Source organism: Trachemys scripta, chromosome 5, assembly GCF_013100865.1.
Source record: "Trachemys scripta elegans isolate TJP31775 chromosome 5, CAS_Tse_1.0, whole genome shotgun sequence".
Lineage (NCBI taxonomy): Eukaryota > Metazoa > Chordata > Testudines > Emydidae > Trachemys > Trachemys scripta.
The window spans coordinates 8,572,084-8,595,206 of record NC_048302.1 but is presented as its reverse complement, the minus strand read 5'-3'; the positions used below and the strand labels follow the sequence as shown (position 1 = coordinate 8,595,206).

Genomic DNA, 23,123 nt, shown 5'->3' with positions numbered 1-23,123 from the left:
TATTTCTTTATAAATTGTGTGTGAGAAGTTCTGATGTTCTTTTAAATTATTTTTTATAAGGGTCAGTATAAAAAAGCAGTTACCAGCCTACATCACGTAGCAGCTCTCCAGGGATCTCATTCTCAGCAGCAGCTCACAGGACAAGGATCCCTACTAGAGAATCAGAGAGCACTTATCCAGTTAGCTACTTGCCACTTCGCCCTTGGAGAATACAGAGTAAGTACAGCCTACCGGCCTCGCTTCTCCAGGCCTTCCCCTCCATCTGCCAGTCCTCCCTGGGGGCCCCAAGCTAGCCTGTTTCCAGCAGGAGATCAGACATGCCACCTGACGCCAGGAGGGCACTGCATCTCTGCCCACGCCCCCTGAATGCGTGACAGAGCAGCCAAATGTGTATCATGTGAAATGCGTTCTATTTGGCAGCTGTGAGTTTGAATTTGAGTTATTTGTTAATTGACCTTAATTTTGAATTACCTTCCTTTTTTTAACAGTACGTTTGATAATGGCAGCCTTTGTCTCCGGATTCTTACTTTTATTGTTGACATATATGCTTCACCTTAGTTTTTAGCGCTGACCACATGGAGGTGATTAAGAGTATGCTGGGGAGGGGGGGAATGTCTGGGTGGTGGTGAAGGGGTTATTGGAAACATAATCTTACTTTTTGGAATATGTTCATAGAAAAGAGTTGCCACCTGATAACTCAGCAGACTTGGAGAATCATATCCTCTGGCGTGACCTCTTAATGCAATTTAGCTTTGGAATATGTGTGTTATACCTTGTTGTTATTACTCCAGTAGTGCATATAGGTCACAGTCAACATGGGGCCCAGGGCGCTATGCGGGATACAAATGCAGTATTATTCCATGTCCCAGAAATTTAGGCTTCGTCTACACTGGCACTTTGTCGGCAAAACTTTTGTCGTCCAGGGATGTTTTAAAAAAAAAAAAAAAAAAATACACGCACATCCCTGAAGGACAAAAGTTTTACGGATGAAAAGCGCCGGCATGAACAGCGCTTTGTCGGCAGGAGTGCTCTCCTGACAACAAAGCCGCTGCCGCTCGTGGGGGGTGGGCGTTTTTTGTCGGCAGGAGAGCTCTCTGAAGTGACTTGCCCAGGGTCATATGGCAGGTCAGTGGTGAAGCGGAGAATAAAATCTAGGTCACTTGAGTTCCATCCTACGCTCTCTCCACTGGCCCATGTTTCCTCCCCTACAGATAACTTTTTCATTTGAAATCCTTAGGTGTCTTTAAAATTGATTTATCTGATTATATATCCCTCTTGTACACTTTTATTTCTTAATAAATTAGGAGTAGGGTTTACAGCATTTCTGCAGTGCTATCAGATTGCAGTTTTGACTTTTGGGGAATAATTTCTCTAAACAGGGACGGAAAAAGCCTTATTTTTATTAAAAACTTCCAGAAACAGTGCAAACAATTTGAACTCTAAAAGTAAATTCATTTTAAATTACCAATGGACTATTCTTGCACTGTTGAAAGAAAAAACACTGTGAAAGAACTAAGCATCCACTGTGAAAGGGGGTAATTTCATCAATTCATATTACATCTTTTTCCCTTTGTCCAGACAAATTAGATTACTTTGCCCACTAGTCCATTATAGATTGTAAATTCTATTAGGCTAGGTCTACACTACCCGCCTGAATCGGCGGGTAGAAATCGACCTCTCGGGGATCGATTTATCGCGTCCCATCGGGACGCGACAATCGATCCCCGAATCGACGCTCTTACTCCACCAGCGGAGGTGGGAGTAAGTGCCGTCGACGGGAAGCCGCAGAGGTCGATTTTGCCGCCGTCCTCACAGCGGGGTAAGTCGGCTGCAATACGTCGAATTCAGCTACGCTATTCACGTAGCTGAATTTGCGTATCTTAAATCGACCCCCCCCCGTAGTGTAGATGTAGCCTTAGAGATCTTCGAGTTCCCATTTCTGCTGCCTACTGCAAGAGTTCGAATTCATTGTTCTGTTACTGATAAATCTGGATTTCATTTTAAATTTAGAATTTTGGGATTATTCATCTTTTATATTTTCTCTTGTAGTTGACATGTGAAAAAGTACTTGACCTCATGTGCTACATGGTACTTCCCATACAAGAAGGGGGTAAAACACAAGAGGAGCAGCCTAAAGTGAAGTCTAAATTCAGGAAAGGTATGGGGATTTTTTGGGTTTCACTTCTGAACAGCTGTCTAGGAATTGTGAGATTCCCAGTGACATAGATTGTAGTAAAATCCTTATACCCTCTGCTCTGGAAAATGTTGCAATATATATATTGTATGTCAGTTCAGTCACTTATGTGTGTACTAAGTTTCAGAGTTTTCCTTATGTTGCATTGTAGCGTGAAATCTCTGACATCAACAGGAGAACATTGGTTTCCCCCTGAACCAGTACTGCCAGGACAAACCTGATTACAAAATACTCTAAGCATAGTTTTAGGACACACTTGTCTATATCCTAAAGAAAAGAAACTGTACATTATTACCGTGGAAAGAGATGGTATTCCTTTTCCTTCTTTGTGTCTTGTAAATGCCATGTCATCAACATCACTTTACTGTGTAGCAGAATACACAGTCATAGCACAAGAAAGAAGAAAAGAAGACGGGCTTTTTAATATTATTTTACATTTTAATCATTCTGATTGAGGCATGGGATTAGGTAATTGCAGGTTTGTGCCTCCTGTTTCCCATTCTGACCTTTTAATCAAAATGATAGGATTATGTGACATGCATAACTATGTAATATAATTTCTGTGTTACAGGTTCTGATCTAAAACTTTGGCCATGTACCAGTAAAGCTATTATGCCATATTGCCTCCATTTATTGTTGGCCTGTTTTAAGGTAAGTTATTGTCAAAGCTCCATATTCTATGCGCATCTTAGATCTAAATTATGCTGCACTGTTCCTGAAATGATGTGGCACTGCTCCCTCCTTGTCCACATCTAGTACGGTGCCTTGGTAACAGTATCTTTTGTGCTACTCATTTGGCAGTCAGAATGGATAGAGGTTTTGGCAGCTGGGTGGGGGACCACTGAGGCTTTTTGTATCCAGGAAAACATGACGTGTGGTTTGTTAGTACCAGGGGACAGTTTGTGCACTTTGGATTGGGAGGGAACGAATATCCTCTTTCCCTCTCCCTATTTGGCATGGGCAGAAGTGACTAACTTAGAAGGAGAGGTTGAATTCCCCATTTCCCCATGTTAGCAACCCTCAACAACAACAGCTGCCCTCTCACTCATCCCAGGATCTTGCCGTACTTTAGCAACTATTAATAAGCACGTAGTCTCTGCCACCACTGTTAGTTTTGGACACTGAATGTAGTAATCTGTTGTGATGTTACTGATTCATACAGTGTGAATCTTTTTTTTTTAATATATATATATATATATATATATATATATATATATAGCTGAGAGCTTTCACAGATAACAGGGATGATATGGCTTTGGGTCACGTGATCGTTTTGCTTCAGCATGAATGGCCAAGGGGGGAGAACTTGTTCCTGAAAGCCATCAACAAAATCTGTCAGCAGGGAAACTTCCAGTATGAGAATTTTTTCAACTATGTTACAAGTATCCTTTTTCCTATTAAAAACTATCAGTGCCGCAAAAAACAATGCAGAGTCCTCTGTCATCTAAAACCATCCATTAGGTTGTAGGAAATAGTCACTTATGAAAATATTTATCTGCTTTTCCGAGAGACCAAATTCTGCATTTAATTATGTACCAAACAAACCTTTTGTAATCTATGGGAATGCATGAAGTGTAAATCAGAGTAGAACTGGCTATAAAATGGATGTGTGATTGCTGCTGGTACCTGGAAAATATACATCCCTACATTGCTGACGCTCCTCAGATTTATAAAATGGCAGTTGCTTGTGCTATTACAAATAAGTCTCTCAGCACTTCCATTACAATCAGGAGTTACGCTGGGCCATTACGCTGGAGTTTTTCAGCTATGCTCCTGGGTGGGAACAGCAAAGTGAAAAGTATGTGGTATCCATGCTTCAGAGATCCAAAATCTTGTCACTTTCACTTTGCAGCTGTTTGGGTCATATTTTCAGAATTAGGTGTATGCACGTTCATACAAAATACATCTGATTTATGCACACAAATGTCAAATGCATATATGGTCAGCTAAGTGTATAACTAGACTGGTATCTAATTGCAATAATTATTAAATGAGGTGGGTCTAACTACAATTGTGGACCCCTAACTAAAATTCTGTTCTTGTGAGCAGCAACTGTGGGAGATGTTAAGGGAACAAATTAGGGCAGTGGTTTTCAGCCTCTGGTCTGTGGTTTAAGATTTCTAAATGGGTCATCACCTCCATCTGAAATTTTTTAGGGGTCCACAAATAAAAAAAGCTTGAAAACCACTGAATTAGAACATAGGAATTGAGAAGGAAGAAAAGGTAAATATGAAGAAGAAAAGAGACACAAAAACAAGAGAATGAGGGGAGGGGAAAAAGCTAAGACGATGGTTGTAAAACGGCTAGTATGCACCAATACAATTTAGTGTCACTTCCTCCTCAATCCTAGTCTGAAAACTTGTACATTTAGTTTGATGCCATGTTGCACAGAAAAAAGAGCTTTTCTGTCTACTTGCACATATGTGATGATCCTGACTTGTGTGGGTGAACTGTACCTTAAAAATATCTGTACAATATTTGGAGGACTTTAGTAACATGGTAAGTGTGTTACCCTTAGTTGAGAACCACTGGTTTATGCATGTCCCTGGGGATACGCAGAGGTCTTCCAGGGGGTACATCAACTCATCTATATTTGCCTAGGTTTACAACAGGCAACATAAAAAGTACTAGCGATGTCAGTACAAACTAAAATTTCATACAAACAACGACTTGTTTATACTGCTGTACATACTATACACTGCAATGTAAGTACAATATTTATATTCCAATTGATTTATTTTATAATTATATGGTAAAAATGAGGAAGTAAGCAGTTTTTCAGGAATAGTGTGCAATGTCACTTTTGTATTTTTATGTCTGATTTTGTAAACAAGTAGTTTTTAAGTGAGGTGTAACTTGGGGGTACACAAGACAAATCAGACTCCTGAACAGGGTACAGACTCCTGAACAGGGTACAGTAGTCTGGAAAGGTTGAGAACCACTGTGTTAAACTACCAATGTTTTGTTTGTATATCAAAGAACTGTGTGTTACAGATAACTTTGTCTTATCTCTGGCTGGTCTTTCAGCAGGTATAGTGTTGGTTCAATCTTCATTTTTTTTGGTGAGATTGCTTTATGAAGATCTGTGTGTTATCATTTTTTCCCCCCTATGAAGTCCTGAACCTTTTCTACAGATATTGATATGCTGGAAGAATTTGCCTATTTAAGAACACAAGAAGGAGGGAAGATTCATCTGGAGTTGCTGCCAAATCAAGGAATGTTAATCAAGTAAGGGGAAAAAAATTTGTTTATTTGAAATGATCTGAAATGCATTCTGGGTTGTCTGTTTGATTTATATGAGCTTATGGCTAGTATGCTTGTGATACAGTATTTCTAACATTTAGGAGGTCAAACAAGACCATGGGTTTGTGTCTCTTCCACCAAATTCAGGGCTTTTTGGTACACTTCAACTTTAAACTTGTCTAACTGCATTTTTTGAATTGTGTTGCATTGGAATAACTGGTATTGACGGGGTACTGTATTACTTTTTCATTCTGAAACTGGCACAGTAACAGTATTCTTAACTATTTAGGCATTAGGTAGAACATGTTAAGAACTATAATTGCAATTATTAAGAGGAAGCTCCCTTTTATACAGTTATGAAAGCTCACATGGAGCTATGTGTGAATTACACTTGGAGTAAATTTAATTAAACCTCTGCCTGGAGCCAGTGGGTTTTCATCTCATCTGAGCTCACAAGCTAAGCAGAATCAGGCTTGCTTATTACAAGGTGCTGCAGGAAATCATTTTGGTAAGTCAGTAGGAAGCAGACTTCCCTTTGAGTCAGACTAGACCAGTGCTGTCAACAAGATCTTGGAGGCAAAAGTGCGTTTTGACGATCTAGAAAATTGGTCATAGAGAGCCACTGGCATTTTTACAAATGTTGAGGTGTTAAACCTGGTGTCCTGGCCAAGTTCCAATGTTTTTAACAATATTCTAGCTACTAATATTCCCACTACTTATGGGCTAAGGTTTTCAAAAACAGGAGCTTAAGAATCTAACTGCAAGTCCATATTTAGGTTCCTCAGTATGTCTGGCCTGACCTAAAGTGCTGTGCATTCACTAGCTCCCATTGAAGTAATTGAAACTGTGGGTGCTTCGAACTTACAAAAACTCTGACCAAACTCTCTCTGTGTATGCGCAATGTGCCCAGCTATTTGATGGTGGAGAACCGGTAGCCTGCTGTCAAAATAAGTCAGTGGGCACTCGTCAAGGATATGCGACACAGTCTGAAGTTGACGAGGCTGCATTGCAGGTCATTATAAAAAAAAAGAAAAAAAAAAGGGGCATTTAAAGAGATTTAGGTGGTTAAATAAGCACTTAGGATCTTAACTTTATGCTTCAGATTTTGCAAACCTTGGCCCTGACATTTTTCACTCCTCTTCCTAAACTATTATCTAATAAGTTTATTATTTAACAGTATATCTGTGGTGCTGATCCTCCTGGTCATGGTTATAAAGCTAATCAAAAGTAATGACCTTTATGATGCTGACAGTCTGGAGAGCAGTGCCAAACATGGTACTATAAGTGAGAGACCATCCTGCTTTACAGATATATAGAGAATTAGAAAATGTAACACTGAAGACCTAGGCTACCTGGGAACTTCCTGAGCATTGCTTCATGTTAATTACAATAGTTTAATACTGTTTTGTTGTACCTTCTTCTTTTCTTATTGGGTAACCATTATGCTCAGTGTTCTAACTGCACCAGCCAGGAAAGAGGAGACCAGCATTGTCTGTTGCAAGAGATAGAATTTTCCTAGTTGGCCTCCTGTCCAGGTAGTACTTTGCCTCCTGTATCATGGAAGCAAACAGGTACAGATGCCCAATTCCTATTGCCCCACTAATCCTTCCTATTTCTGGATCCTGACCGCTCCCCACTCTGATACGTTTGGGCTGCACCTTTCTTCCAGGAGGCAGAGGCTACAGAATTTTGCCACGTCCCCAGCAGTTCTGTGCCAGATTGTTTGCCACCAGCCAGCAGAACAGAACATCAGCTCAGCTCTCCTGTCGTACCCCTGTAGAGCTTGGCAGTAATCCAGGCAGTAGTAAGTGGTTCCCTTCATCTAACTCAATGGTTTCAAGAAAAGTCTCTATGGAAGCTCTGCATCTTTTGGTTCCTGGCGATTTTGGCAGTAAGGTGACCTCTTCCATAGAAGGACATCAAGTCATACTTGTGCTTAAAAAGACTTCTGTGATGTTTTGCAGCAACAACCTAGACAGATCAGTTGCTCCCAATGAGCTCTTTCCTCAGTATTGAATGTGCTTATGGGCCCAGCACTGCAATACGGGAGAAATATCCCAAAAGCTACTTTCTTACAAGTTGGCAGTTTTAGTTGGTGTGACTTGGTTAATTGTTTCTTTGCCTTACATTGAGTTTTCCCTAGATGCTGCAGTCTAGCCTACCCTCAGAATTGGTTCCCTAAAGGGAATCCAGAGTTCCACCTTTTCTACCAGCATTTTGCCCAGCACCTTCCACTTCCCTTCTGAGGAAATTGTATTCCTCCTTGTCATGGGCTTGCCTGAGCCAATGGAGCATCTCAAACTTACCTTGTCTTGCAGAAGTCCCGTTCATACTCCGTTTAGGGTGATCTTCCTGGGCCCGGCAATCCACAAAGTAAACAAAACGGTTTCATTGACTGACAAAAGGTGCAGTCAGTCAGGTGCTGACCAGGCCAGGTTTCTCAGGTTAAAATGAGGAGATTCTTCTCCTCTCCCAGCTTCACCCAGAACTGGCCCCTGGAAGAAGCAACCACGGTGTACCAAGCATTTGCTGCTCCTTGCTGTGCCCTGCAGCTGATGGTGGGTGGCCTTTCTAGGCAGCTCCTGGAAGACTAAACGCTGTGCTCTTCCCTCCCCACCCCCAATGACACATTGGGGTGCCCCAATGTGGTGGGGTCTCCAGCAGGGAGCAGAAAATGCCTGGTACACCCTGTGTCTCTCCTCCTGAGCCCAGGAATTCAGGAAAATAGGTTACTGTTTATGTACTTCAAAGGCTGCAATGAGGGCAGGGTAGCTTGGAAGACCTTGCTGGCCATAAAGATAAAGGATTATAGCCGGTGGGTTTATAATTTAGGTTGGTAAAATTCGTATGTTGTTTGTCACATTCCACTCCAGCCCATAGAGGAGACGAGATGGGGTAGGGGTGCTGAGGCATATGTCTCTTTCATCTGTGATGCAGCCCCTTGGTGGGTTTTCCATACATTCCTTTATCTCTGTCGCTGGATTATCTGCAGTGACATCTGAGTTCAACCATTCAGTTGAATGGAGCTTCAAGCTCCACTGTAGGTAAACCCTCCTTCAGAGTTATACTGTTTGCTATGTCCACTGAGCCTAATGGTGACCCGGTAGGATAGGAGAAAATGAGACTGTATGACCAGGAAAGAATTACTAAATTTAGGCTCCTATTTTTCAAAATCTTGTCCTAAGAATAATACAATATAAATGGCAGTTAATTGCCTAGCAGGTGGTTTTGTCACCTTGACTTGAAAGCTGATTATTTGTTTTTTCTTTACTCCTCGAACACATTTCTGAGTAAAATCTCATTCCTAATGTAAACTGAAATAGATCTTAGTTATAACTTTATTCGGATCTACACCCAGCTCTAGAGTTTATCCAAACATTCCATCTTGAGCTTGTGGTTTTTATATTTCACTTTCCAAATTTGGAAGAACGAATTACAAGATCCTCAGAGTTTTCTTTTATTGTATTGCCGTTCACTAGTCAGTATCTTAATACTCTCAAACTGTCACAAGCCAGGGAAATATTTCTAATTTAATATCGGATAGCAAGAATCAAGTTTCTAAATCTGGAATATCTCACAATTTAACAGGGTTTTGATTAGGTATATCAGCTGTCATTTGCTATCCAATATTAAAAACTAACAAGGTCCCTCTTGTTAAAGTATCTCACTTTCATGGTGGTACTTCGCAATTTGGTAGAAATACAGGCATGTATAGAAGTCATTACTATTTGTGTTTAAAAAATATTATGTAGACACACAACCACAGTTGCAGTCTTCTGATGATGTACCTTTAGGCAGCCAGACTGCAAAATTTGGTATGTCTTTTAACGTATATTACTTTGTGCATGCATTTAGCCCTGATTATGGCTCTTGTAAGCAGCAGTGAAGTAACAGGCGAAGAGAACCAGTTTCCAGTCCTGCCCTGCACAAAAGACTGGACCAGATTTTCAGCAGTGCTCAGCACCCAGCAGCTCCCATTGTCCTGATATAATTTCTCACTGTTCTCAACGTCTCCTTTAGAATCTGGCCCCAGTTGTGGGTACTGAGCGCTTCTGAAACTCTGTCCCACTAGTTTAACTAATCTTTGTGAACCAGTTATTTCAGGCCACAGTGGGCTAATTTTGCTGCTACTCAGTAGAAAAGTAAACACCCCTCCCCCTTCTCCCCCTCTCTTCCTTTGAATTATTTGATTGACTTTTTGCCTAGCTCCCCGTCCCCCTGCATTAGTAAATGATAGATACTGGCCAGAATGTTCACACTTGCAAGCCTGACGATAGGCACCTATGTCCATATTTAGGCACCTAATATTGAGTGGCCTGGTTTTCAAAGGTGCTGAGTAACTTCAGCTCCTAGTAATGCTAAGGCAGATGATGGATGCCCAGTGTTGCTGCAAATCAACCCATGTACTTAGGTGCCTGAATATGGATTTGGGTGCCATTTTCAGGTACTCAAGTTGGAAAATTTTGACCACTATCTCTAAACCAAATTTCTCAAGTCTGGTCAGGTGGGATAGTGAATTTGCTTTTGGTAGCCATCTTGAGCTTTGGATTCTCTGCTGTAGAGCACACACATGCTATGGACATGTGACCTGTCAGAGAGGGTATGAACTACCTTTCATCTAGAACAGCCTGGGGTAGTTGGTCCATAGCCCAGATGACCAAGACTTTACAAGAGACTGCCCCACACCCCAGGCCAGAGTGTTTTCTTGGTATGTGAGCTCATATCACAAGGGAGAAGGTTTAAAAATGCCTAATAAAAAAATGACTATTTGCCATTCCATGTGAAATTCATGGGGCTGGCGTTTGGGCACTGACATTAGCATCATGAACTGTTGTGCCAATCTCTAATACCTTGGTTTTCTATCTTAATTTGGAATGACGAATGAAAGGCGATCCATGTACTAATTGCAAGATCCTTACGTAACACATTAATGCTGTAATGTACAGAACTTCACTGTTCACAGGACGGCCATCTGGCTTGGGCTCAGCACGAGTTCCCTTAGGTCAAAGTTCTAAGCTGCTGGACTCAGCTGAGGTGTCTCTCACCACTGCTACTAAGGTCCTTGGCTGCCTCCTGTGCTCCTGTAATTAATTCCTTTCTGACGGCAGTCAGTGAAAAACTCTTGGGGACAGTGACATTTCTTTGCAATGTGTCTCTGGATGGCTTCTGCCTCTCACAATATCCTTTGTCCTGGTGTATATTTTGACTGCCACTGAGGCACAGACTTGCAATGGTGTCCAGGTTGATGTCCCCAGGGTTCATGCCTGCTCTCCTTCAAGCATCTTTTGGAGGTCCCTTTCTGCAACACCTTTATTCTCCTGTCCTTTCCCTGACAGTCTGCCCTTCTCCCAGGAGCACTGAGGCAGGACCAATAGGTTTGGCTGCAGGCAGGGGCTAGGACCATCCTTTCTGGAATTCTCCAGCATTTTCTGCCTCTGCCCCCTATGCAGACAGAAAACTATGGGCTTCCCATCCTGCTTCCTCTTTATGGACCTTCATTTATCTGCCCACAGGCTGTTGTCCTTTGTGGAGTTTTATGCCATGTTGCTCCTTATGCACCAGAGCATCTCTTGACATCAGGCTTGGGTATTGTAACTATTGCTTGATGCATTGAGTTTCTTGCTCAGCACTATTCCGGATATTTTTTACTCCTTCCCATGTCTTTCAGGTGGCAAAACAAACCAGTAACTTAAAATATTGTTATGAGTGTGGTCATTCTGTCTCTCTACCAGACATGCATGCCTGGTGTCTTTGAGAAAGGAAATAAACTGGCTGAACTGACAGATGTGCTCACAGATGTAACTATAAGTTCTCAGTTCCTGAGAAGAGCTCTTCAGAGCCCTATTCTGATAATTCTTCTAACTCCACTACAAAGCTAGCACAAAAAGTCTCAAAAGAGTCCATGTCAAGATGCCATTGCAGGCACTGAGACTGTCAGCGTCTCTCTGGAGGGCACAGATCTGCCAGGAGAGGTTGTGTAGCCCATTCCACTACACCAAAGTCTGCAAGTTAAAACTGTGTCTGATGCCATTCTGCACCAAGACTTCAGCATCCTTGTTGCCTCAATGCACCCAACAAGTGATGCATGACAGAATCCTCATTACGCAAGGTGTTGCTTCAACTGAAGTGTTGAGCTTAGTCTTTGTGTTTTTTTTTTTTTTTTTTAAAAGGGCTTTGTTTTCTGTAGCTATGCAGTTTGATCTGGCCACCTCTCTGACTCTTTGATTGTCAAGTTAGGTTCTGGTCCCCAGCCCTGCTGTCCTGAGCTTGCAGCCTTCAAGTTGATTGCACAGAAGGCTTCTCTTATAAAGTTTCACCTTGTTTGGCTAACAGTTACCAAAGTTTACTCGCAGGATTGTTCCTTTTCCAAACTGGTGCATACAGACACATCACCTTCCACGTGCGCCCTTCAGCAAGTCGTGGAGTTTAACAAGAACCTGAAGCTCCTCTTTCTGAGTGCAGGTTTCCGTAATGTTGGCCTTCCGGCATCCAAATGGCATCAGGAGTTGGGTTTCTGTGCTCGATTATCATAATCCTCTCCTTGCTGAGACAAATCCACACAAGGTCTAGGGAGAGAGGATGTGTGGAGTTCCCATGTAGTCAGATTGCCTAAAGCCTGACTTCTGGAGAGGATGAAGGGCTTGGGCATTGGGAAAGGGCACACTTTTTGGAGAGTGAATGCTCTTTGGTGGTCTAGCTAAGTTTCTCCCCAAGAACTTAAGAGCCTTAGACAGCAGAATAGCTAACTCAGTCATCATCCGCACTCCAACTCTGGAGCCAGCCTTGCTCATGTCCTAGACTGAAGATGCCAATGCATTTGGCTGAAAAATGGCTAATAGCAAAGGAGGCATCACAGGAATTCATCTGAAGTTGATTGCAGTCTAGTAAGTCTCTGCCGTCTGTGACAGACATGATTTTGTGACTCACTGTGTTTTACATAAGCAAGCAGGGAGGAACAAGATGTTTCTTTATTCAGAAGCCCTGTAAGTGGAGAATTGGACAGTGCCCACAAGTCATTGCTAGCTGCCTTGTAGGAAAGGAAATATACTGTTGCCAACAGGTTTGACCAGCTTGTAGGAGTCCCTCTGCTGGAAGTAATGGATCAGCCAATAGGACCGTGGATCCCTCGATAATCTTGCTATGATATTTCAGTTGCATGAGGAAGGGCATCTATGCAGCCTTAGTGGGCAGTACTCTTCCTGATGGTTCCAAGCTCATAGCACTGCAAAGGTGCTTGCATCCTAAAAGCATGGCCCTACAGAGGAAATGTATCACACCGGAGTAGTCCCCTTTTCTTAGGGTCAGGAGGGACTCTGTGCATTTCTTCTCTTGCAGTGTCATGGAATATTCGTTAACTAAGCTGCTGAAAGCTCCCAGTGAGACACTTGATACCTGTGAGTTCGTTACAAGTAGGTAGGGCACTTTCCCCAGGGGTGGTGACGTTAGCCCATAGAGTGAGGGAACTTTGAGGCCATTGTGCCCAATGCAGCTCTTCAAAGAGCAGGTGATGCTAGCATTCTAAATTCCTTGCAGAGCTGGTGACCGTGTTCTGTCTTAGCCAATCCATCAGACTGCCATGGCTTACCCCAGTAAAACCCTTCCCCACAAACTCTGCCAACGCGCTCTAGACTTTAACTAGAGAATGCTAAAACCAGCTATTTTTAGTTTACACCCATTCAGTATGTACTGGGAAAGAATTGTCTCTGATTGCATCTCATTGCTACAGCCTGGCAGGTCTACTGGTGTTCTGCTGCAGGCCACAAGCTCTGCTCTGTCCCCATTCAAGAGATGTGCAAAGCAGCCCCATGGTGCTTTCGGCACGTTTTCCGAACAACATTGCTTCCATTCGGCCTCAGGCCAAAGGGGATTTTGCTTCTCCTCAAGTTTATAGAAACACTGCCTGACATCACAGGCCCAAAACACTCTTTTCTGTGACTGTCTCTGTTTGGGGCAGTAGCTTCTCTCTCCACATACCAGGATAAGGTTTGCGTCGCTCTTGCTATTAAAGGTATGTTCCGCACACAGCGTATTGCCGTTTTGGTTGCACTGTTTTTTCTTCTGAGGCATCTTTGCAGCTTTTGTTAGTCTCTAAGAATGGGGCTTTGCTTTGCTGGGTCTCTCTGGTAAACCTAAACCTGTAACTGTTGGTCTCTGCAGACCTACACCTCAGCAGATTACTGCTCCCTAAGGGCTCAACATTCCCTTGCTTATTGTATATGTTTCAAGAATGTCCATCTATTATGGAGTCATTTTGCCTCCTGCCCAAAAGGAATAGATTACTGGCACAGCCTAAATTCCTCACGGGGTGGGAGGAGGGCCCAGAGCTGTCTCTTGGATGTCCTACCACATAGAACATTGAGCTCAGGGGGCTCCTGGCATTGCCATGTGAACAAGCAAATGCCTACGAGGAGTAAGTTGCTGAGGTGTGTATCTGCAGAGAAGAGAGATTACAGGTAAGTAATAATGACGCATGCTCAGTTCTCCATTGCATAAAGGTAAATGGTCTGATACTCCCCATTGTACTGCTTAAAAACAGGGCGGAAATCTGGATCAACAGCTTGTCACTCTTCTTGCGACAGCATCCTCTCTTTTCCCATTCCACTTTCCAAAATGGTCTCCTGCCGCTCTTCACTAAAACCACTGTGTTATGGGTGCTGAGGAAAACGTCCCGGAAAGCACTGCTGTACATTGGATTGTATTTCCACCCACTTGTGGCACGACAAGCCCTGGAATGGTCTGTTGTGGGTGTGTTAGAGTGATGGGTAGAGGCGGCTAAGGCCTGGTCACCTGCCATTACTTTAGCTGGACAGTTGGTCGCACTGTGATCTCCCTCCAGTTCTCTTCTGTATCTTTCTGGAGCGTTGTTTTGCAGCACGGGGGAGCCAGTATGGTTGTTTGAATGCTGCTGTTTGCTGTTTTTTAAAGGACTTCTAGCCCTCCCATGGGGTTACTGCAGCAGGAGTTCATACCTGTACTACAGCCCAGCATACAGACTGCTGACAGGTACCAAGCGGAAAAACCCTGCTCATGGTGTGCCGTGTTTTGTCAACATGTTTTTACTGCCCATGGTTTTCAGCCCTTTGTTATTCAGTACTTTTATTCATGCTTTTTTTTTTTTCTTTTTTTCTTTCATTTGTGCCTACATCCTTTGGGAAACCATGTGTACAATTGTAATGTTTAGTTTTTTTCCATAAGTTGCCAAGTGTGTGTATGTTCTTCAATTTAATAATCACTGTCAAGTTTAAACAGAAATACAGGGATTCTGATCAGATGATACGGACGTCTAGTCAACTTATTAAATGCTTCTCAAGACTTTATTACTACCCCCATGGGATCGACTTGTAATAACTTTTCCTCAACCAAATTGGTTGCAGTTGAGAATGTTCTTTAACGCATACCTTGCTGTTAAGTCAAACACTGGCTTCTGCTACATGCTGCTAGTAATAGTATTACAAGTTTTGTATTGATATTTTGAGTTCCTGATGGCTGATCGACACTGAAAACTTACCCTGGCATAGCTACATCTCTCAAGGGTGTGAAAAATCCACGCTCCTAAGAGATGTAGTGAAGCTAACGTAATGCCTGGTGTAGACAGCACTAGGTCAGTGGAAGAATTCTTCTGTCAACCTAGCTACCGCCTAGCTCCCATTGACATAGCCCTGTCTACATGGGGCTTTAGGTCAGTATAACCGTGTTGCTCAGGAGTATGGATTCTTCAGCCCGCTGAGCGATGTACTTATACCGCTATAGGTCTGTAGTGTAGCCCTGGCCTTAGATGAGAGCGGAGTGTGTAGCCCACAGCTGTTATCAATGCTTGTGAGAAACTGAGGCAGAGAGACTGGAAAGCAGGATTGTCCCATAAGCTGAATGTGCAGAGCTCTATTTTCAGCACTGCTTGTTAGCATTTTAGTGCCTGGCTCCCATTACCATTAAAAGTGGTAACAAGATATGATTTTAAGTTGGATTTCCCACTCTGTTAAGAGTTGATGTCTGGATATTAGTTCCCTTTCCGTTGTGCTCTAGCAGAGCCACGTGGCATGTGCTATTTCTGTGTAAAGTATGAAAACAGACTTGATTTTTAATTTCTTTAAGGGCCGGGGCAGTTTTCTCTTCGCTTTGAGAGGGAGCCATTTGTTGATACAAATATTCAGTGTAGGAGATAAAATACTTAAATAACTGGTTTTGGTTTAGGACAGGGCTTCATTGGGGGTTTAATTTCTGGATCGTTCCTTTCGGCTGATCCCTCCCCCAGCTCTGGGTATGTATGGTTTGCTGCCTCTTTCCACCCTTGTTATAATTGGATTTGCTCCTAGTTCCTCCCCACTCCCTGAACTCCAGCAATTCACTGATTCTCCCACCAGCACTCTTCCCCTAGAGCCCATTTGTGCTGAGGTATTTGCTAAACAGCAACTCCCTCCTCCTCTTCCCTGAGCAGGGACTAATGATACAAGGTCAGGGACTCTGGACCCCTGCCAGACCCCAGTGAGAGTCAAGCTTAGAATCCCAGCGTTCGTGTTACAAAACGCTGCTCTGCCAGCAGCAGTTCAGGACGTTGGGGCTCTGAAGTTGTGGAATGGAAGTGGGTGTTGAGGGGCTGGAGCAAAAACAGACCATAGAATGGCAGTCTGATATCACATGACCTGCTCCGGCTAGAACCACTTTGGGTGCAGCCCTACCAGAACCATTGTGCTCTTTACAAGTATGAGTCTTGGATGTGTGATCAAAAGAAACCTTTGATCCTTGCCTGGAAGCTGACTGACAACTCCAGAGGGAGCTGCTGGCGCTGACCTCAGTCTGATACCAGACATAAGGCACTTGCTGCCTCTGGGGTTAGTATAAGTGTCTGCTCAGTTCTGCACCCACCCACAGAGCTTCCCCACTAGCAGTAGTGAAGTGAAACAGACAAGAGCCTAGTAAGCTTCATGCTGCTGCTCTTGATAAGCCCAGAGCAGGTCCAATTCCCTGCTGCTGGGGAGGGAACTCAAACTTTTGTTAGTCTCTCTTGCATCTTTGCCCCACAGCTGCAGAGACAGTGATTAGAATGGGGAAGTGTTGTTGGTAGAGATTTCCTTCCCAGTGCAGGACAAGCACTGGTTCGGGGGAAGGGGAGCATGGAACAGTGAGTGGACATGCCTGCTAGCTAAAACAAGTGACATTTGATGATTTAAGCATTAGACTAAAGGCATTTAAAGATCCCAAAACTGTTTAAAATTCAAGTAACCAAATGAACACTTGAAAGTATAGAAAACACATTAATTCTCTCCAGATGAATTCAGATATGGAAGGTAGATGTTACATTTTATTTCAAAAAGTGTTCTGTGTACAAGGGCCTCATCTACTGCTCAGAGTAATTCTCCTCTGTTGTCTTTTGTTTCCTTGATGACTTCAGGCATCACACAGTAACCCGGGGAATAACTAAAGGGGTGAAAGAGGATTTCCGCTTGGCAATGGAGCGCCAAGTCTCGCGCTGCGGGGAGAATCTGATGGTGGTGTTACACAGATTCTGCATTAATGAGAAGATACTGCTACTTCAGACACTGGCCTGAGTGGAGTGGACAGTGCAGCAGGGTGTCTTGCTGAGAAAGCAGAGGGCTGTATTATACACTCCAAACACAACATTGCTGTTGCAATGGGACTGTTCTAAGCTAATCACGTTCATGATGTTATAGGACTCAGTCCTAGTTGCGTGTCCTAGAGTACATGTAAACTGAGGTTCATACTTAAACTAATTTTCACTCTCATTTTGGTAGATCAAAGATTTTATAAATAAATCATTTGAAAATTCTTCTTTTGTGAAGTAAAATGTTTGTGTAGCTTCCATAGCTATTCTAGAGTCATGGTGTGAGAATTGCAGCTAAGGTCATTTGGAAAGAAACACTTTATATAAAAAAAAATAAAGTAGGATGGGACAGGGCTGGAAGTGACTGTCACCCCATCACATTTTGTTTATGCCATTGATATTCAATCTAAATTATTTAGTCTGTACATCTTCTTGTTGGGGCTGAATCCGGTTCCCATTGACTACACTGCAGTGTTGCTTTGAAAGGAGGATAAAGGCCTTGAAGTAAATCTAGTTACTGTGGATAAAACAATGCCATTGCTCTGGTGCCATCTACACGGTCCATATAAAGTCAGTTTGTAATGGCTTGAAATATGTTAGAGACACAACCGTAACCCAGCGCAGCAATATCCGTTCCCTTTATGAAAGACACTTCAAATGATCAGAACTGTCTTAAAATTGTCCAGGCGTTAAGGTCTATCCAGTATGTTGGTCTGTTTGAGGGTAGATCAGCAGCATTCTATGCACTGAAACATACTGTATACAGAGACAGGCAGACAACACAGCTCAGGCAAGTTACTGTGTTTTAGCTAAACAGTAAGATACTGTCCCTTAGTCACCAGAAAGTCTCCATTCCAGTTTCCCTGGAAATGTAAACTGAACACATGAGCCCTTTTTAATAATGAATCCCACCAGAAATGGCATCAGCTCTGGGGAGTCCAGCTTCAATATCTTATCCCCCAGAAGAGATCATCACAAACCCAATCAGATTTTCCAGAATATCCTCTTCCGGTACAGTAAATATGATATGATGACCCAGATCGATGTTGCAACCAGGTTCTGAGCCAAGTGCTCCCCATGGGACTGACTGTCCTTCATCTTCCACTTAAAAGGGAAATAGTTCTCAAATACTTCATGCCCAACATAGACCAGGATCGAGTTCATTCCTTAAAATAAACACAGACAAAGAAAACAACTCTATACTCCATTGCATTGTAAGAGTAAGCTGTAGGAGCAGGGGTTGGCAGCGCATTTACAGGAAAGGGAATCGGGAAATCCTAAGCATTAATGTTGTTTCTGCCATGTGGCCTTGAATAAATCACTTTACCCCTCTGACTTCACAGCTAAAGAGTGATTAGCTAATTAAACTACTGTTGGGAGGGAGGTAAGAATTAACGTCTGTACAGCACTATGAACATGTGGAGAATGTAGTTTTATAATTAAATCAAAGTTTAAGGATCTTTGATTAAAAGATTTTTCATTGCAAAAATATTCTTGAAGGGAAACAGGTTAGCAACAGCTCTTGCTACTTGACATGGCAACAGATGTTAATTTTACTGATGAGGACAGGACTGAACCACCTATTCCATCACAGATAGCTAAATATGCTTGAGGTTACTGACCTGGGTAGAAAAATGGAGCACCTGACCACCATTTCTTGACATCCACAAGGTAGTAGATCAGCAATAAAAGCAGATAGGCAAAGCAGCTCAATGTTGTCACATAAGAGATTGACCTACATATTTTCAGTGGGAATTTAAAAGGATATTTAGAGACCATTCAATATGGATTGATGTTGCTACAGTAAATGCATTTTCTCCAGCTACATGGATACAAACACATTGAATAGTAAAAAGTTACATGTCTCTACTTACCACAGATTCTTATTTGCAGGAATATACCCTTCATCTTTAGAGCATTTTGTCAAGATCGCAGAAATAATCCCCTGAAATAAGTGGTTGGAGTTTATATGAATTTTCACTGCAGCACATCTTAGAAATAGAAAGTTTGCACTGCATGAAAAGAGGTGGTTGTTAATGAGTAATTTAAACTGCATTAAGAAAAGATGTAACTTACCATGACTACACTCCATATAAAAAACCTACTCATTATCTGCTTGTGCTGGTCTTTGTAAAACAAGAATATTTTTCCTGCCTATAAAAAAAACAAAGGCATAAAAACCAGTAAATTACCCTACTATACCAGGCATTTTCCACCACCCACTTGCTGTAGAATTGAGAAGCTTAAACCGCTCTATTTGTGCTAAGCTGTTGGAAGACCGAGATTAGGAACTCTTCTAGGAGAGGCAGCAAAGAGTCCTGGGGCACCTTATAGCCTAACAGATGTATTGGAGCATGAGCTTTCGTGGGTGAATACCCACGAAAGCTCATGCTCCAATATGTCTGTTAGTCCATAAGGTGCCACAGGACTCTTTGCTGCTTTTACAGATCCACACTAACACGGCTACCCCGCTGATACTCTTCTAGGAGAACGCATTCCGGTGGAAAACAAGTGATGATTGTTTAGCCACAAAAATGTTCTGATTTCTACCCCATATGAGTAACCACACAAACACCTTTTGAGGCTGCTCAAGTGCAGTTCCTATGAAGGCAACCAAAATATAAGAACATTTTCACCAACCTAAATGGCTAGGCCATACCATCTATAAACCATATACCCAAAAGCACTCCTCGACCCTTCATGGCACATGCTCCCTTTCAGTTCCAACATCCACCCGCCTACAATCCATGTAGCCACTTCCTTAAACTCCTACTCAGATACACAACTAACGCCACTCTGTGCACAATGCAGAACTCCTTTCCTCCAAGGGATATGCAGTGTGCCATTCTACCTGACAAACTATGGCGGTTGGCTATCCCACCTAAGTCCAGATACACAGATCTAGAGTCAGCCACTACAAGACCACTCCCCACACCTGGTATAAGCGACACCCTAGTTGTTTCCTGTTTTAAGTACAGTGACTGGCTACGAGGGAACTTTCGACACGTTAATGGTTTCAGTGGCAATGCACTATCTCCTTTTCTGGAAAATGAGCACATGCCATAGGTGCTAAGTGCATTTGAGAGATGAGGAGGAGGATGGAAACACCCCAGCCAAGTATGAGCTTAAATTTAACAGCCCAAGTCCATTTTTAGTCTTATTTTCAGAACCCCTGAGCAGCCAGCTGCTACCAGTAATTGCCAGACCTCCCCACAAACCGCTGGGGCAAAGGTTCCAGGCCTCCCCAGATATGACAAACCAGGGTTTCAAGAATTGAGCAAAACACCAGATTTTTTTAAACCTCAGAATCACGCTGGTCAATGTACCTCAAATTTTAATTTAAAGCCTCTGCCGGATGCCCCCTCCTGCCCTGCCAACTTGGACTCAAGAAGTTTTCAGAGGGTTTGGCTAGTTTATAATGGACCTGGGACTGCAACCTTAACTCTAGAGAAGATGCTGCCGCTCCAGCTCTAAAAGCTCCTTTCCCCCTACCCCCACCCCTGACAAAAACGCCTTCAGTTGTTTCTGGGAGATGAAGGCTTGCTGATAGTGTAGGTCCAAAAAGCAAAGACGGTACCTGAAGTCCAAAAAACGCCATGCAGATTGAATTTATTGTTCCCAAGATGCCTTCGGGATCATAGGCCACTGTTGTTTGGTAGAGCACCTTGCAGAGAGAGAGAGAGAGATTTAGGATTAAAAAGGTACGCACCCAGCCCTGAACTTCCTGCTCCCCTTGGGGCCATTTCCCCAGCCCTCCCCTGACACTTGACTGTTCTCAATGCCAGATTTAGACTTCACATTGAAATCGCTCCATTTACACTGTGCTACAATCCCTCCTCAGAACACAGTCCAAGGAAATGGTCTTTGGAGCAGAACTCTCTCCCCACAGCCCCCAGGCCAGTGTGCTGCTGATGAACTTGCCTAGTTGCAAATAAGCCAGGCCAGGCCAGCCCCACCCATCCACAGCCGTTCCCAAGTCTAGCCTCTCCACCTCCCACAGTGGTACCACCAGAGTTGTCAACTAAGTTTCAGAGAGATCTAAGCAAGGAAGAGCCCGTCTTAGCTGTCACATCCCAGATGGAGTGGGAGAGTTGGCATTTAAAGAAGGAAGTTGCTTTTTCTCCTTGAAAACTTTGCTAATTTTATATTAAAGTTGTTGACATGTTAAACACAGAACCTCACTCTGCAGCGAGTCAATGGTTTACGTGCAAGTAAGAACCACTCACATTGGATGATGGGTGTTGGTAAATATGCTTTTCTCCCAAGAGCAAGTGATCAATATAACCGGCTGCTCCTCCGGTGCAATTGGGATATTTTCCAAAATCCCCAATGCCACCGGGGCCAAGGTAACCCCTGGAAAGGAAGCAAAAGGCCATGGGTCTTTGCAGCACTCTACTGTTGAAAGGCTTGAGAATGAACAACAAGGCTACGCTTTGCAGCTCTTTAGGGATCTGCTGAAGCACAAACTCACCCCCACAGGCAATCAGGTCACCCACCGAACTACATCCTTCCCAGGTACAAGTTGCAAGGGGAAGGGCAGCCCAGAGGAGACGCTAGCCAACATCAGGTGCTCTGCTTTCCAGGCAACTAGTTACCACCAGTGCGCTCTAACTGCCAATCCCCACAGCCAAACTAGACAAGCGCCAGACTCAGGCTGATCAAGACAAGATCAACTGCCACCAAGCCATAGCGCCAGGGCAGCCAAAGCCCAGCACCACCCAATCTTGCCCTTAACGCAGATCCAGCTCTCGGGCCCCTGGGAAGGTACAACGTGCAGTGGAACTCAGCCCAGCTTTTTATGCTGTGGAGTCTTCCTCTGGCCTGACGCATGGGGGTGAATACAATGTGCTGAATACAGAACAAGCCAGTGCAGCATCGGTGCGGCCAGGCAAGGAAATGCTCACGGACTCCCACAGCAGTAAGTACAACACAGGGGACCTCCAAGAGACCCCTCAGGCTGCAGCCACTTGGAAACAAATGGATGAGAAACCTCCATGGTGGGCAGCCAAGTGCTGTTAACAAGAAATCCCCCAGAACCCAGCGCCCTGATGCTACGAGACCCACAGCCAGTGTCAAACAGAGACTATACTTGGGAATGGCAGGAAGAGGCCACACATGGCTAATCAGCGCCAGAGGCTGGTGGCTGGGGAAGCAGGCACTGGCAGGGGAGGACAGGACATCTCCAATGCTGACTGCACTCAAAGCAGCTCATCGAGGAAGGGCATCGAGGTTGAACAAGGTACTTTGAACAGACCTAGTACGGCCCCTATCCAGCATCCCACAAGCCCAGGCACTTCTCGGAGCAAGGAGAGTTCCAGGCTGTCGCAGCTAGACGCACCAAGGGTCATTACTAGGACCCAGGTGCGCGTGATCTCTTTACGAGGAGGGGAGGTCCTCCTCTGCCTGAGCACACAAGCTGCGGAAGGGATGTAGCTGCAGCAAGCAGGAGCAGCAGCCCGAAAGCTCAGCACATATGAAAAGACTGGCTTATTGAGATGTCCTTTCGGGACCAGAGCGCCTCATTCCCTTACCTCCCATGCAGGAGAGATGTGAGCTGCTCAGACACGACAGTGATGGGGACCATAGGAGAACCTCAGAGGGAGATTTTAAACCTGTTTCTTACCTAGGTGAGTAATAAAGATGTCCTCTACATAAAGCCAAGTACTTCACTGCGAAGTGGGGAAGGGATGTTTCACTGAGAAGCCCCCTTTTCCTACTGACTCAGCGCTAGAGACACTGAAACACGGTCCCTACGTAGCAGAATAACCCGACACCACACAGAAAGCACCCAAAGGAAAAGGACTCCAAGCATTCAACTTACTTTGGGCAGCCAGGTACAATTAACAGGAAGGTCAAACCCAGCCAAGTCGCTTCCAGTGTCAGAATGAAAACCCACTGTGGCCAATAGAGCAGGATATCCCGCAGGGCAAAATACGGGGTCTCCTGCTTGAGAGATAGGGAGGAAAAGGAATATTAACTGGCAAATGATCACTGAGCATTTGGGAAAAAGACACCTTTCACTTTCGAACAGCCCCCGGCACTGCAGATGGTTGGGAGTGATAACAGCAGCGTTTGCAAGGCTTTCCATTGTAACATTGTTTTCACACGCCCACAATGTCTGAAACT

At 43.7% G+C, this 23,123-nt stretch overlaps 2 protein-coding genes across 8 annotated transcripts in view; one reads left to right on the top strand and one right to left on the bottom strand.

Moving 5' to 3' along the window:
- The window catches only part of INTS10 (integrator complex subunit 10), a 40,044-nt gene extending 22,822 nt beyond the window's left edge, over positions 1–17,222 (top strand). For 3 of the 6 annotated variants that reach the window (XM_034771622.1, XM_034771621.1, XM_034771620.1), the window contains exons 12-18: positions 61–216; positions 2,050–2,158; positions 2,766–2,845; positions 3,414–3,576; positions 5,329–5,422; positions 14,363–14,440; positions 16,827–17,222. In XM_034771622.1, coding sequence (XP_034627513.1) covers positions 61–216; positions 2,050–2,158; positions 2,766–2,845; positions 3,414–3,576; positions 5,329–5,422; positions 14,363–14,440; positions 16,827–16,983 — 837 coding nt within the window. In that variant the 3' untranslated portion in view covers positions 16,984–17,222. The remainder of the gene's footprint in view (positions 1–60; positions 217–2,049; positions 2,159–2,765; positions 2,846–3,413; positions 3,577–5,328; positions 5,423–14,362; positions 14,441–16,826) is intronic. The other 3 variants (XM_034771624.1, XM_034771623.1, XM_034771625.1) reach the window with 1 other exon arrangement.
- A 108-nt stretch (positions 17,223–17,330) lies between these two features.
- The window catches only part of HGSNAT (heparan-alpha-glucosaminide N-acetyltransferase), a 33,672-nt gene continuing 27,879 nt past the window's right edge, over positions 17,331–23,123 (bottom strand). The window contains exons 12-18 of one of the 2 annotated variants that reach the window (XM_034771626.1): positions 22,819–22,943; positions 21,224–21,350; positions 20,575–20,661; positions 19,074–19,151; positions 18,872–18,942; positions 18,620–18,732; positions 17,331–18,163 (exon numbers count right to left, since the gene is read on the bottom strand). In XM_034771626.1, the coding sequence (XP_034627517.1) occupies positions 17,982–18,163; positions 18,620–18,732; positions 18,872–18,942; positions 19,074–19,151; positions 20,575–20,661; positions 21,224–21,350; positions 22,819–22,943 (783 nt within the window). In that variant the 3' untranslated portion in view covers positions 17,331–17,981. The remainder of the gene's footprint in view (positions 18,164–18,619; positions 18,733–18,871; positions 18,943–19,073; positions 19,152–20,574; positions 20,662–21,223; positions 21,351–22,818; positions 22,944–23,123) is intronic. The other variant, XM_034771627.1, reaches the window with a different exon arrangement.